Source organism: Vipera ursinii, assembly GCF_947247035.1.
Source record: "Vipera ursinii genome assembly, chromosome: 2".
NCBI lineage: Eukaryota > Metazoa > Chordata > Lepidosauria > Squamata > Viperidae > Vipera > Vipera ursinii.
In genome coordinates, this window is record NC_139513.1 from 69,011,987 (window position 1) to 69,027,716 (window position 15,730).

General features: G+C 41.6%; 1 protein-coding gene across 4 annotated transcripts in view; it reads right to left on the minus strand.

Annotated features, from left to right (window-relative positions):
• Positions 1–3,939, minus strand: part of MAPKAPK3 (MAPK activated protein kinase 3) — a 61,018-nt gene extending 57,079 nt beyond the window's left edge. For 2 of the 4 annotated variants that reach the window (XM_083356573.1, XM_083356571.1), the window contains exons 1-2: positions 3,724–3,939; positions 1,059–1,413 (exon numbers count right to left, since the gene is read on the minus strand). In XM_083356573.1, coding sequence (XP_083212699.1) covers positions 1,059–1,283 — 225 coding nt within the window. In that variant the 5' untranslated portion in view covers positions 1,284–1,413; positions 3,724–3,939. Of the gene's footprint in view, positions 1–1,058; positions 1,414–2,595; positions 2,733–3,723 lie in introns of those variants that run through there. The other 2 variants (XM_083356572.1, XM_083356574.1) reach the window with 2 other exon arrangements.
• Positions 3,940–15,730: the final 11,791 nt, after the last annotated feature.

The following is a 15,730-nucleotide window of genomic DNA, read 5'->3' on the forward strand; positions in this document are numbered from 1 at the left end:
GCCATCTGAGGGACCCCTGCATGACCCATGAGGGGCAGCGAGGCTCCTCCAGTAGACTAGTCCCCTGTGCCCGCCCCGATCCCACCCACCTTCTGCTGAATCTTCTAGATCTCCACCAGAGCCCTGCCCAGCCCCCCACAGGCGCCCCCCAATGCAAGCTAGGTTAAACAGGCCTTCATGACTTGCTTTATCCAATTTTCTCCAAAGCCTTAAACATTAAATAAGGATACTTATAAGGGAACATGTAAATCTGCATTCCCACTCCATCCTGCTTTATATTTCAGTACAACTGTAAATTCTGTTTGTATATACTTAGCAGCTAAGGCCCATTTTATTCACAATTAAGTTTCATAAAAGTGTAATGTACACCACTCTCTGATTTCACTCTCATTATCTTTAACTATCATGAAGGATCTTACCTGAATTATTAACCATGGTCCTATTTTGACTTCAGTGTCAGTTTTCCATGCAGCAGGCTATTTAGTCTCTCAATACAAATGTAATGATTCTAACCAAAAATACCATAAATTATTTAATCCCTTAACAAATCTCTTATTCCAAACAAATGTTAACAACAAATGTAATAGGCACCAAAATGGTTTCAATCATTTTCTGTTTCTTAACATGGGTTAATATATAGTTTTTCAAAATTCATTCCTCCATAGAAAATTACTAACATTTTAATTATCACATTATTAACTAGTGAAAGAAAAATATTCTTCAAGCAACATTTGTTTTAGTGTGTACAAACAATACCTTAGGGCTTAGTGCTAAATTTTTAAAAAAAGGAATCCTGGAATCTGAATATTTGTTGGTTTGCTATCAATCCACATCCCCAGCTAATATAACCTTTGACTCTGCTGGCTGTGAATTATGGCTGTGCTGGTTGTGAATTCTAACACCTTTGGAGAGCACAAGGCTGGAAAAGGCTACTTGATATGCAATTTAAAATTTCTAATACGAATACTTTATTACCTAAGCCTCAACAACTGCTTTTAGCCTAGAAATCAAATAAGGAAAATTAACAGCCAAATCAGGATGAATCATCTGCTACATACCTTTAAAGCACATTTCCGTCCTGTCACTTTGTGAAAACATTCCAATACTTTTCCATTAATACCAAGGCCCAAAACCCGTTTAGAGATTTTATAGTCATCTGTAACAGCATATTTCTTTATTTCCCCTTTGACAGCAGCAGCCAGGCTAGGCAAAAGTCTTGTGTTGCTTTTGCTGTCATCTTGAATCTCTGATGAGGATCCTTGTTGATTCTCACTTTGTTCCATAGCAGGTAGAAGTTCAAAATTTTAAAAAACTGCTGCCACAATCTTCAGGAAGACTCTTCCATTAGGCTGATGAAGCAAACATTTCAAACAAACACTAGATCCATTTCCTAGGATTTCACAGAACATCCTCCTTTAAAAAAGAAATGTTAACTGTAAAATACAGATTGGACTATTTACCTACACCCCTTCTTTCGTGATTTTATGCTATGGCACAAAATTAATAATATGGTAAGGAACATAATTCACTCAATAATCTTGTGATGTGATATACCAGGAGTGCAGCATTACGATTTACAGACATTTATCATATTTTCATGGGAAAAGTTGCCTGTGCCTCCAAAAATCATGTAACATTAAGCGATTTAACATATTAAGCACTGACAAATATTCTGTTTCATGTAAGAAACTGGGATGTTGAGGGCTTTAGGTTTGAAGACAAAAAAGTGCTTAGGAGCCAGGAGGCTGCTTGAACATAACACCTATCTGTTCTCTTTAAAGCAGCTGCATCTTTTCTCAGGATTCAGTGACTATCTTCTGCAGGTATTGTGTGATCCCAAGAAAGCACACATTTGGTTTAATAAGGTGTAAATAGGGACTACATTCATGTCTCCATGGACTCAGAAGCATCTTCTTGCATTCAAGCCAAAAAGCTTGTTGTATAGTTATAGTAAGAAATGCTGTAACAAAGAATTTCTGACACTGTACACTTGCTTGACAGAAAAAAGTAGCAGTCCTGGCTACTAAAAAAAAGTAGCACTTAAAATCATATTTTCATATTTTCTTATGTTTGAAATAAAAACTTTAATATTTGTAAGAAGGTTCATTTAACCAATATTCAGCCACCCAGCTAGGAATAAGTATGTAAGCTTGCACTAAGAACTGGTAAATCATCCCCATAAGCAAAGCTTACACAAATGAAATTGCTTCCAGTGTTTGCAAGAACTAAATTAATGAAATAAATCACTGTATTTAACAACTTGTATAATAGCTATATACAGATAGGCTACTTTTTAGCTGCTCTAAGTAACTAGCATATAAAGACAAGGTGTATATAATACTGATCACTTAGAAGCATATGATTAGCAACTATAAACTGGTAATTTTTCATCAAAACAAAATTAAAATTGGTAACAATACAATGAGGGCCCCATTTCAATCAGTGTCATTCTAAGATAAAAATCCTAGCAAATAAAAATTATTTTAAGACATTCCCCACTTTGGTGCTAGATGTAGTCCAAAATTACTTCCAATATTAAAAAGGCCTCATGGGTATTACAAGCATTATAAAACCACAACAAAGGCAAAGACTTACCATACCACAATTCATGGAAACACCCTCACAATCCTTCTTTGACACATATCTTTTGACAAGTTTTGTCACCTGCACAATTAAATTGCAGGGCTATAGCCTGATAATATAGGTTGTCCTTGACTTACAAATACAATTGGGACTGGAATTTCCACGACTAAACAATGCAATAATTAAGTGACTTACATCCAATTTTATGTCCTTTTTGCCAGTCATTAAGCAAATCCCCCCCCTTGACTTTGCTTTCTGGGAAGCTCACAAATGGTGAACATGTGATCCTGGGACACTGTAACCATTGTAAATACATGTTGGCAAGAGCCCAAATTCTGATCACGTGACAAGTCAAAGTGCAGGACCAGTTGTAAGTCACTTTCTTCAGTGGAATCATAACTTTGAAGTTATGAAACAAACGATCATAAGTTGAGGACTAACTGTAAGACATTTTGAGACTCCCTTTCAACCATGAGTCTGCCAACTCACATTGGCCGTGATGTGATTTTATGGTCAAAGCAAGCTTCTGAAAAAAATAATAGCTACAATTTATATATGAAAGGTACTCATGAAATGTGAAAAAACAAAAACAAAAGCCAGCTACCTGGATTGGCAAAACAATAGATAGTGTATTTTTCTTTGAAAAATACTTTAAAACAAAAAAGCAGTCGCTTCCTCATCCGAGCCAGAATATCTTCCCTTTATGGAAAGAAAGACAATCAACAAGTCAGTCCAACTGCTTTTCTATAGCTGGCAAGCAAATAGACAGGTGGCAATTTACAGTTCCATTTCTCTCCCTTGGACCATCGTCTCTCTGACAGTGATGCAGAAATGAGGGTTTTCCTCAAGGCCATTTTATTTATTATTTATTTATTTTCCTATGAAGGGCACTTGATTGAATCCTCCCTTCTGGGCAACTCTTGGGTGAAAGCCGCCCTAACTCTAAACTGGCCTTAGAGGGTAAATTATTCCAGAAGCGGGGCTGCCCCGCTTCAAAAGCTGGCTACAACCCTCTTTCAATCCAGAACGACCCCATTCCTTCGTGCACGGTCCTCCTGGCAGCCACGTTTGCGGGTGAGGGGAAGAAAAGCCCGCCGCCAGAGCCGCGGGAGCTTCGACGAGGGACCGGAGGGAGGTTACCTTCGCTGCGCGCATGCTCCTCACAGGTGGTCGCTCCGCCGCTGCTCCCTCAAACCTGCGGCTTGCCGGGAGGGGAAGGGTGGAGGGTGGAGGGGGAAAAAATTCACGGCCACGGGAAGCCTCGCCCAAACCAGGCCCAGCCGCAGCTCTTTTTTTTTCCCCCAACCGAACAGGACAAGCTCAGGCAGCCGCTCATGTGACTCTCCGCCCCGGCCGGCCCAACCCGGGTCCCGCCATAGAGAATTGCCAACATGGAGGGCGGGGCACGTAGGCGGCAGAGCACGTGCTCCGGGGCACCTGGCTGCCCGGCGCGGGAGTGGCATGGTACCCGCATTCCGCGGCCGGCAGCCGGCGGGGATGCCTCTGTCTTCCCCGTCCGGCTGGCGAGTCGCAAACTCGTATTGTCGTCTGAAACTAAAAAGCACTGGAAGAGAAGGGCGGGGTGGGTTGCTGAAGAGAAGGGCGAACAGTAGCCCTTAAGGCAGGGGTCTTCAAACTTGGCCCTTTTATGACTTGTGGACTTCAACTCCCAGAATTCCTCAGCCAGCAAAGCTGGCTGAGGAATTCTGGGAGTTGAAGTCCACAAGTCATAAAAGGGCCAAGTTTGAAGACCCCTGCCTTAATGGTTACGGACAACTATAGCGAAAGGCGAAATTTCGCCCATCTGGGAGGGGGTTAGCAGTGGGGTGAAATTAGATCGTCTTATCTTTGGCGATGAAGTCCGGTCCGAAATACCTCGTGGTCTCCGAAACGCCATGGCGTTTCTGTTCCATGCTCATGAGTCTCTTTCCCAGACAAGCGAAACTTGTGCTGAGAACAAAGGGAGCTGGGAGGCTGGGAACCGCCGTCTTTTCGCCGAAGACTGGAGAACAACGAAGGGTTTTTGATAGACCATTGAAGGCGTTCGACGGTGAAAAGCGGATGGAAAGCTATTACGGGAAACGAATCTGACCGTGGTGGTTCTGTAGATTCGGATTTCGGATATGCGGTTGTTTGTCAAGTACAATCTGGAGTCTGGTATCAGGGCAACACCTACTGGTGGAAGGAAGGCTGGACCGACAAGACAGGCGGCGGGAGCAATGTTTTCACGGTGACGAAGGAAGGAAGGCGTTCAAGCTCATGGTGCTGTGCTAGCCTCGTGTACGCCTATGTAACAATTGCAAAGAGTTGAGAGAAGATGGGTGAAGAGAAATCGGAAGCGGTTGGTTTTTTTTAAAGCCCGATGCAGAGACTCAAGTTCACTTGATTGTTTTTTGTAAGCTGTATGGTGGATCTGTTCAGGGGTTGAGGAATGTGCACTTGAGAGTGCTCAGACGCTCTGCTTGTTAGCATGGCACTGATTGCAGCTTCGCTGTCATTATAAGCCTCAGTTCACCCGAACAGCCTTCCCTGCAGTCATACCTGGTAACGCTGACTGCTATTTAGAAAATACACTTTTCTATCAATAAAAGAATATTTACAGCTCAGGATTAAATTGTGGGGTCCTTAGTAGTCTCAGCTTGGTGATTTTCTTGTAGGTGTTTCATTAACAAACTAGGTAACATCATCAGTGCTAGTAAGGAGTGAAGTTTGCTCTCATTTTATATTCTAATGGCTTGCCCTGTCAGTCTTAGTGGGAATGGTCTTGGTAGTTCTTTGGTCGTGCTGTTTATTGTTACTTATTTGGCTAACCTCTAATACTTTGTCAAAAACAGATCATGCCAGACAAATCTTATTACATTCTTTGACCAAGTGACAAAATTAGTGGACGAGAGGAATGATGTAGATATAATTTACTTGGACTTCAGTAAGGCATTTGATAAAGTAGATCACAACCTACTACTTGATAAGATAGAAAAATGTGGGTTAGATAGCATTACCACCAGATGGATTCGTAGCTGGCTGACAGGCCGTACTCAGCATGTGGTCCTCAATGGAACTGCATCTACATGGAAGGAAGTGTGTAGTGGGGTGCCCCAGGGCTCTGTTCTGGGCCCAGTGCTCTTCAATATCTTCATTAATGATTTGGATGAGGGGATAGATGGGGAACTCATCAAATTTGCAGACAACACCAAGCTGGCAGGAATAGCCAATACTCCAGAAGATAGGCTTAAGATACAGAAGGATCTGGACAGACTCGAACACTGGGCACTATTTAACAAAATGAAACTCAATGGTGAAAAAAGTAAGGTTCTACATTTAGGCAGGAAAAATCAAATGCATAGGTATAGTATAGGTGGTACCTTGCTCAATAGTAGTAACTGAGAGGGATCTCGGAGTCTTAGTAGACAATCACTTCAATATGAGCCAGCAGTGTGCTGCAGCTGCCAAAAAAGCCAACACAGTGCTACGCTGCATTAACAGGGATAGAATCAAGATCAAGTGAAGTACTAATACCACTTTACAATGCTTTGGTAAGGCCACACCTGGAATACTGCATCCAGTTTTGGTCACCACGATGTAAAAAAGATGTTGAGACTCTAGAAAGGGTACAGAGAAGAGCAACCAAGATGATTAGGGGGCTGAAGGCTAAAACATATAGGGAACGGTTGCTGGAATTGGGTATGTGTAGTTTAATGAAGAGAAGGGTGAGGGGTGACATGATAGCAGTGTTCCAATATCTCAGGGGCTACCACAAAGAAGAGGGAGTCAAGCTATTCTCCAAGGCACCTAAAAGCAGGACAAGAAGCAATGGATGGAAACTAGTCAAGGAGAGAAGCAATCTAGAACTAAGGAGAAACTTCCTGACAGTTAGAACAATTAACCAGTGAAACAACCTGCCTCCAGAGGTGGTGAATGCTCCAACACTGGAGGCTTTTAAGAAGAGACTGGACAGCCATTTGCCTGAAATGGTATAGGCAGGGGTGTCAAACTCAATTTCATTGAGGGCCGCATCAGCATTGCAGTTGCCCTCAGGGGGCCGGGTGGGTGTGGCATGGGTGGGTGTGGCCTACTGGGTGGACGTGGCTAGAGTGTGTATGGCCTACTGGGTGGGCGTGGCCAGCTCTACATTGTTCGCATCAAGGGTGCCTATGGGGGCCTGGGCAGGAGTGGGACAGATCTGAGGGTCTCTAGCAGAAGGAGGGTCTCTGGGCCAGGGCCAAGGCAGTGGGGGCCGTTCCCTCACTGTTTCCAGGATGGCTTCGCGGGCCACATGAAACCACTTCGCGGGCCGGATCTGGCCCCCGGGCCTTGTGTTTGACATGTCTGGTATAGGGTTTCCTGCCTGAGCAGGGGGTTGGACTAGATGACCTCCAAGGTCCCTTCCAACTTTATATTATTATTATTATTATTATTACTTTTCTATAGCAGCAGTTGCTGGACTTTGGGCATGCTACATTGATAAATACAAAAGCTGGCCAAGTTTGATGTGATTATACTATGCTGTTTTAAACAATGATTGAATTGTTAATCTTAAAAGACCACTAATACATAATCCATCCTTCATTGCATTTCCAGTTTAATACTTCCCACTCATTAGCTTTCTGATTGCCCCTGCCCTAGAACCAAACTATTTCCAAATTCACAAAAAACTAAATACGAACTGAGAACTTTTTTCTTCTGTGAACATATCATTGCCCAGCCTTGCTTCTTAAACTATGTGAATACCGTATGCAAAATGCCAACCTTTGGTTTTGAAAGTCAATGAACATTAATGGCTGTGTTAGAAAATTAGTTTTCAACATACCCGTTGCTGCTGAACAAATCCGTATATGAGAGGAAGATACAAAAAGTGACATAGAAGTAAGAACTACTTTTTTATGAACAAACCCAATTTGTCACATTCTGTATAAGTTCATATGCATAAACATTTGTGGTTATAGAATTAGGACACTTAGCCAGTAGTCCTAATTTCACTCCATTGGGGAGGAAAGAGTATATATAGTATGTTAATGTTGTTTCAAGTGCTAATGGCAGACATTAAGACACTATGCTAATGAGAAGATTATAAAACCCCATTGAGATTCAATTAAATGCCTTTGGAGTCAAACTAGAATCTTAACATCTATAGTTACATGAGGTAGAATAGAATTTACAAACAGTAATAAATCTTTCCTTGCGCTATTGAATATGAAGATGAATGAAAAATGGTCTATCCTATAATGGTACGTGGGAAAAATCTTGGAAGAGAGACAAAGAGCAAAGAGACGCTGCCAAGGGAATACAAGTAGTCCTTGACTTACAACCACAACTAAGCCCAAAATTTATGTTGCTAAGCAAGACATTTGTTAAGTGAGTTTTGCCCCATTCCACAACTTTCTTGCCATCATTGTTAAGTGAAACACTGCTCCTGTTTAACACAGGTTAAATGAATCTGGCTTTCCCATTGACTTTGTTCTTCAGAAGGTCGCAAAAGGGGATCAGATGACCCTGGGACACTGTAAGCATCATAAATATGAGTTGGTTGCCAAGCATCTGAATTTTGATCCCATGATCATGGGGATGCTGCAATAGTTGTGTGAAAAACGGTCATAAGTACTTTTTCCAGTGCCGTTGTAACTTTGGTCCCTAAGTGAACTGTTGTAAGTCGAGGACTACCTATAGTCAGATAAAAGGGCAGCAAAGCCTGCAACTAGATAGTGGGTGGGGCAAGAGGCTGAGAAGAGGCTTTCTCTAGTTTCTCAGGCTGTAAAGGAGATGGTCGGGAGGGATTGTCTTTCAAACTTACAACATTCAGTCAGTGTAACCTTACAGTAAAGTAGAATTAGCTCATCTGGTTGTGATTCCTGTATGGTTTACCCCGAGAGGCCGCCAAGTCCTGATACTGACGTGATTCCTGATATGAGTAAGCTTTGTATGAAAAGAAAGACTACATTGTCTTATCAGTCCAGTAAAGTAAGAACCATCTAGTGGAATTATCTGATTGAGACATGCTGTAGTAAAGGAGTCTTCTCGATTTGTAAACAGAAGAGATGTTTCATAATTTCCTAAGTCAGTAAAGTAATTTTGTAATGTAATAGTATATTTTGTGTGAAATCTTTACATTGTTTTCTTCTAAATAATGCTCTGCAAACAAAAGTTCCTTTTTTTAAACACCAATAATTCAGATGAATTATTTGCAAAATTATCTTTAATGCAAAATAAAAACATGCTTTTTATTCAAAGCAGACAGATGCTGTGGGATTAATCACTAAAATGGGTCATGCAGAAGAGGTGTTGCTCTGACTATAAGAAAAGGAATGCCAAGTTAATTAGCCACATACCACATACCTAAAGTAAAAAGGTATATATATAAAAACACACTACCCTGCTAATATAATTATTTATTATCCTTCCCATGACTCATAGCGGTAAAACAAAGTAAGAGGAACAATCAAGAGTTTTTATTCCTAAGCTATATAAATAATTAATTTGATTTTTGGCTTTTGTGCTTGTGTATCTGCCTGGACAAGTCCCTGCCGTTTTCTTGGCAAGATTTTGGAAATGATCTGCCCTTGTCTTCCTAGGGCTGAGAGAGAAGGACTGGCCAAAGGTCCCATTTACATTCAGGCCTGAAGCAGGACTAGAATTGATAAGTCTCCCTTTTTATAGCTTGGTGCCCTAACCACTATACTAACCTTCTGATTTTTATAGAATAACTTCAGTTTCCATTCTCACTCATACCATATTTCCCTGAAAATAAGACCCACCCAGAAAATAAGCCCTAGCATGATTTTAGCGTGTGCCTAATATAAGCCCTACCCCCAAAATAAGTAGTATTACCCCCTCAGGGGCCGCCAGACCCCAGGCCCTCCTAGCCCCCCTCTCTTCTCTCCTGTCAGCACTCGGCAGCCACGCTGTCAGGGCGTTGGTGGAATGTCCCTTTTAAGCAGGAGCTCACACGAAATGGAGGGGAGGCAGGTTCTCGTCATCAGCAGAGTTTGCAGGAACAACGATGGCTGCCCCTTAGCTATGACAGTGTGCGACAGTGTTTATCAGCCTCTGGCAGTCGTGGGGACAGTAATTGATGACTTGCAGCAGCCGCTTAGAAAGCAAAGAAGTGGGGGGACCCCTTTGGCTCCAGGCAGCAGCAGGAAGCACTAGCGAACCCCACGGCAACAGCTCGCCCCACGAGGGCAACTTCCCACAATGTCTTCAGCTTGCACAAGTGATAACCAAAGTTCAGATGGTCACTGGTCTCCAAAGCAGTAACAACCCACGGCTTCTTTTCTTCTGTTGGCACTTGTCACCCCAGGCCTCTCTATCCCAAATTCTCCCTCCCCTTTCCCTTCTAGTTAAAACCTAAGTTTAAAACCCCAGCAAACTTTCCCTCTTCTCACTCTCACTCATCCCTTCGCTCGCAATATTCCCTCTGCGGAGGAAAACAGTAAAACTGCACTCCACTCACGCCCTCTCCCTATCCCTCCATTTCAGAGGAAAGGGAATGCATAAAACCCCAAACTTCTCTTTTGCTTCACCTGGTCTCTCCCCTTTCTTTCCTTCCCTGCAGTCCACGCCTGCCATGCCCAAACCAGCTGCAGCTGCTCGAGCCTTGCCCTTTCCTTCCTGCAGTCAGGCTCCCACAAAGCCTTTCAGCCAGTCCCGCTACATAAGCCCTAGTTAAGAACCCACTCCCTCCATTTCAAAGTTTGGTTGCTCACTGCCGCAACAAGTTGGAGCTAGCACACAGCCACAGGAGAGTCGGCCTCTGCAGTCACAGCAGCACAGTCTTCAGAGCACCCCCACTGCCAGCCCTGGTATAACTGTCCCATGGCTGTATGGGCAGAGTCGCAAAGGTGGCCAGTGGCTGAAACCGCCATCCCAGAGACATGCAGATCGCCTACCACCAGTCTCCAGAGCTGATACCATTGAAACCATAAAATGCGGCAAACAGGCAGCAGGCAATGCGATGTAATGCTGCAGGACCAAGCATCAGGTGGCAGTGGAGGAGGAGGCAACTACCACCAGGCAGTTGATCTGTGGGGCGGGGCCGGTGGGGGTCGGAAAAAAACCCTCCAGCAGTGGACACGGTTGGTGCGCAGCAGTGGTGGAGGCTTTTGCCGTCACTCCTCCCTCCGAAATGGAGGAGGACTGGGTAAGGTGACTGAGCCTCCCCCGCCCATTCTCCATAGCATAGCATTCCAGCTAAGGAGGGGAGTGAAAGGAAAGAGGCGGGTGGGCAGCCAGGTCATTGAATGGCAGGGGGAGATCACTGAGTGGGGAGTGGCCTGGCTGCAGGGGCCCTGAGTTAAGCGGGTGTGGGGCGTGTGCAGCAGCTCCACCCCACCTGCCTCGCTTCACTTCGTGGTGGTGGCACTGGTACAACCGCATGCAACCAGACGGTGGGATGGAGTGGATGGGCAGCTGCAAAGTCAGACATCCCTCGGAAATAAGCCCTAGTGGATCTTTTGGTCCAAATAAAATATAAGACCCAGTCTTATTTTCCGGGAAACAAGGGTATGTGACAAACTAATACAGTCACCTCTCAAGTTCTCATATGGCAATGTACAGGTGAAACTCGAAAAATTAGAATATCGTGCAAAACTTCATTTATTTCAGTAATGCAACTTAAAGGGGGAAACTAATATATGAGATAGACTCATTACATGCAAAGCAAGATCGTTCAAGCTGTGATTTGTCATAATTGTGATGATTATGGCGTACAGCTCATGAAAACCCCAAATCCACAATCTCAGAAAATTAGAATATTGTGAAAAGGTGCAATATGCTAGGCTCAAAGTATCCCACTCTAATCAGCTAATTAAGCCACAACACCTGCAAAGGGTTCCTGAGCCTTTAAATGGTCTCTCAGTCTGGTTCAGTAGGAATCACAATCATGGGGAAGACTGCTGACCTGATAGTTGTGCAGAAAACCATCATTGACACCCTCCATAAGGAGGGAAAGCCTTAAAAGGTAATTGCAAAAAAAGTTGGATGTTCCCAAAGTGCTGTATCAAAGCACATTAATAGAAAGTTATGTGGAAGGGAAAAGTGTGGAAGAAAAAGGTGCACAAGCAGCAGGGATGACCGCAGCCTGGAGTTGCATTACTGAAATAAATGAACTTTTGCACGATATTCTAATTTTTCGAGTTTCACCTGTATATGAAGATTAGTTTTGTGTATCACTCTATATTTAAGATATTTAAAGTGGGATATAGGGCATATCTTCACTAAACACTGAAGCTGTTCCTTCCCTATGCTCATGCCAGTTCAACTCTAAATGGGTTGAAGAATATCTTTTCTGGACTGAGAAATTTTTGCAACAGCTTACAAGATACTCAGTTCAAACAAACAAAAAACAGGCAACCACATCATCCCATCAGACAGTTCCCTCATTACTATGTCCTCCCAAATTTTTATTCCTGGAAAGGAATTGCTTTCTTTCCTGTGAGGCACTATCAACGGACAAGCCTGAAAAATTGGTGCCATAGAGGTCAGAGCCAGTTTGATGTAGTGGTGAAGGTGGTGGCCTAAAAAATCAGAAGACTTGAGTTCTAGTCCTGCTCTAGGCATGAAAGCCTGGTGGGTGACTTTGGGCCAGTTATTGTTATTATTTTTCCGATCTTCCTAGCCAGGTCTTCTAGTTCTGGTTGAGTCCAGTCCACTATTCCACTTGTGTATTTAATGATGGAATTACACAGGTGTTAATTGCTTTGATGGTATTTTCTCCATTGACTTCGGAATTTTAAGATGATCTTCACTTTCATGATGGAAGAACTTCACTACTAAACCTTCTCCTTGACCTCAATGTGCTTCATGTTATTAGCTTGTAGGAAGCCCAAGTATTTGTAGAGATTTTCATCTCGGTGTATTTCCTCAGGGCATCTTGATTCTTTCAGTTTTCACTATTTTTCTTCTATTGATATCCAGTCCAAATTCTATTGCAATATCCCGGTTTTATATATGGACTGTGTTAAGCAATGAATCTCTTTCAGATGGTGTTTTTCCATACAGCTTCAGATCATCCATGCAATAGAGATAGGATAGCTTGCAAGATTTTTTGATGTTTGATAACCACGGCCAGACTTGTTCAGTGGAGTTGATAGATCAGTACAATGTCAAACAGTATTGGTAATAGCGAGTCTCCTTGGAAGATTTTTCTATTCATATTCATCTCTCCCAGTCTATCACCATTGACCAGCAACTGTGTCTTCCATTGTGCCATTGATCTTTGCACAAAGCTTTTGATGTTTCTATTTACTCCTGATTTCTAGGCATTTGATTGTCCAATCACATGGTAAGGAGTTGTATATCTTTTGTAATCAATCCAAGCTATATTCAAGTTGGTCTTCCAAAATTATCTTGTCAATTAGGAGCTGATCTTTTATTCTGCCATTTGAGAAGTTTCCTTGTTTATGGAAGAGGCATTTATCTCTGGCTCCTCTGATAAGATTTGCCCAGTGTGATTGAACTTCTGGAATAACTCTTATCCTCCTCAGAGCATGCAAGCCCTACAACCAGACCAAGGTAGTGCTTCATTGAGGAATTATTATTATTTAGCTAACAGGTTCTGTTGCCTGAAAAGGCCTGATATTGAGTAGCAGATCAGTTAGAACAAGCCATTGTAAAGGCACCAGGCAGTCACCTGCAATGCATAACATGGAATGAGTTTTAAATTTGTTCTTGCTTCTGTAAGCAGTAGAAGGGTGGTGTTAGTAAAATAATGCCAATGGAGATAACCCAGAGAATCTGGCTGAACAGGACTGTGGGAGGCAAAGTTGCTACATTGTCTGATTCCCTTTTCCTACTCTAGGAGAACTAAAAGTTGAAAAGCAAAATAAAAGTGTGAGTATTACGTACTATTGTATAAATCCTATTATATACAAACCTGAGTAATCCCTAAGTGCAAAATCTGGCAGTTAGCCGGATGGTTGGCACAAAGTAGAGGGATAACACTTGCTCACACTAAGGAATAGTGTGGGCTACAGTTGCCTGGCTGTTAAACTGATTGGTAGTGGCAGTTAAAGCCTCCAATGACTGAGGGTCTGATAGAGTATCTGCTTCTCCTATTATGAACTGCCTACTTGCATAGATCACCAAGATAGCTCTTTCAAAAGATGTTGGTCTTGCGCTTGACTGTTGGCAATAGAGGAATCTGGTGCAATTCTCAGGAAATGACTTGCAACCCTCAAGGAGCCAGATTGTGTCCTGTTTCCAAGTGTTTAACAAAATAACAAATATGGTAATCTCTTTTCCCAAGAGTTGAATTGTTCATTATTTCAATAATAGTGTTAATATTTTTTTAGTTCAATTGCACTGATTTTATCTTTTGAACACATTTTTATTGTTGTAGGTCATCTTGGGTGTTGCTAGATACAGAAAAGCAGGTTACAAATTTATTGAGAAAATGGAATAAAGAAAATTCCAAATCCTTATTAAGACAATGTATCTCAAGAAAAAAATATCACATTTTGGAGATTTCCAGATTTCTGGGGTCAGGCAAGATATGAAAAATACATGGGCAAGAATGGAAAGACTGAAAAAAAACCTGATTGAAATTGGAACCATAAAAGATAAGATAGATTTTGGATCACTGTTTGCAGTCTTTATCATGATTTATCTGTGATCTGTAGCAAATCATCCAGTCTAACTTTGGATCACAACCATGGCAGTTCTTTTGATGACATGGCTAATAAATTTTTCCCAATAAAAATAAAATTCCCTGAGCCAGTTAAAATTGGTATGATTTCTTGGCCAGCCCGATTACTGTAGATCACAAATTCCTATGCTAGCAGTTAACCACTGTCACTTCACAACAGAGCTTAGCTTTTTGGCATAATAATAAATAATAATAATAATAATAATAATACTAATACTAATAATAATAATAATAATAATAATAATAATAATAATAATAAGAAGAAGAAGAAGAAGAAGAAGAAGAAGAAGAAGAAGAAGAAGAAGAAGAAGAAGAAGTAGTAGTAGTAGTAGTAGTTGGAAGGCACCTTGGAGGTCATCTAGTCCAACCCCCTGCTCGGGCAGGAAACCCTATACCGTTTCAGACAAATGGCTGTCCAGTCTCTTCTTAAAAACTTCCAGTGTTGGAGCACTCACAGCTTCTGGAGGCAGGTTGTTCCACTGGTTAATTGTTCTAACTGTCAGGAAGTTTCTCCTTAGTTCTAGGTTGCTTCTCTCCTTGACTAGTTTCCATCCATTGCTTCTTGTCCTGCCTTTGGGCGCTTTGGAGAATAACTTGACTCCCTCTTCCTTGTGGCGGCCCCTGAGATATTGGAACACTGCTATCATGTCGCCCTTTGTCCTTCTCTTCATTAAACTAGACATACCCAATTCCAGCAGCTGTTCCTTATGTTTTAGCCTCCAGTCCCCTAATCATCTTTGTTGCTCTTTGTACACTTTCTAATCTCATCTCCTAAGAATATTCCTTATAGATACTTAAAGTGTGAAATACAAATCTGTTTCTTTAGAAATATATTTATTATCATCTAAAGAGACATGCTTTTAAATTTCTTTTGTACCTGTAGTGCAGTTCTTGTAAGAGAATGCCATGGGATCTCTTTACTCGTTAGAATTAAATTTATTTATATTTCTTTTTTGAAGTTCTGAAGTGCCCAAAATTCAAACATTTCATTTCATTTTTATGAATATGGAAATTAAATATTAAAGTTTAATTAGGTAAAGACCTTGAATGTACTACTTCCAAACCATAAATCTGTTTCCCTCATATTCATATAAGCAGCTTATTACTATACTTTATCAGTAAGTCTTGAGAAACAATTAAAGCAGAAAACCCAATCTATGATAGAGTGTGGCCTTGATGCATGACAAAAGAATCATGATTATTAGTTTTTGCTTTAAGGAATATATTCTTCTGTCAGTTTTAGAAGAGTTAAATTCTCTATTAGGAAAGGCAGAATTTTGCTTAGTGAGAAATATATGCAAAACATTTCATGATTGAAATGAGGAATATAGAAAACTTGTTCTGAGAATAGAACAGTCTATTTCTTTTCCAGACTACATTGTTTTGGAAGTATTGTGGTTAAGTTAACAGTAGCCTGGAAATATTGTCCCTGTTTTCCAGAATTTAATCCTTTCTGGAAAACTGTCAGGCGCGCGCACACACACACACACACAGAGAGAGAGACAGAGA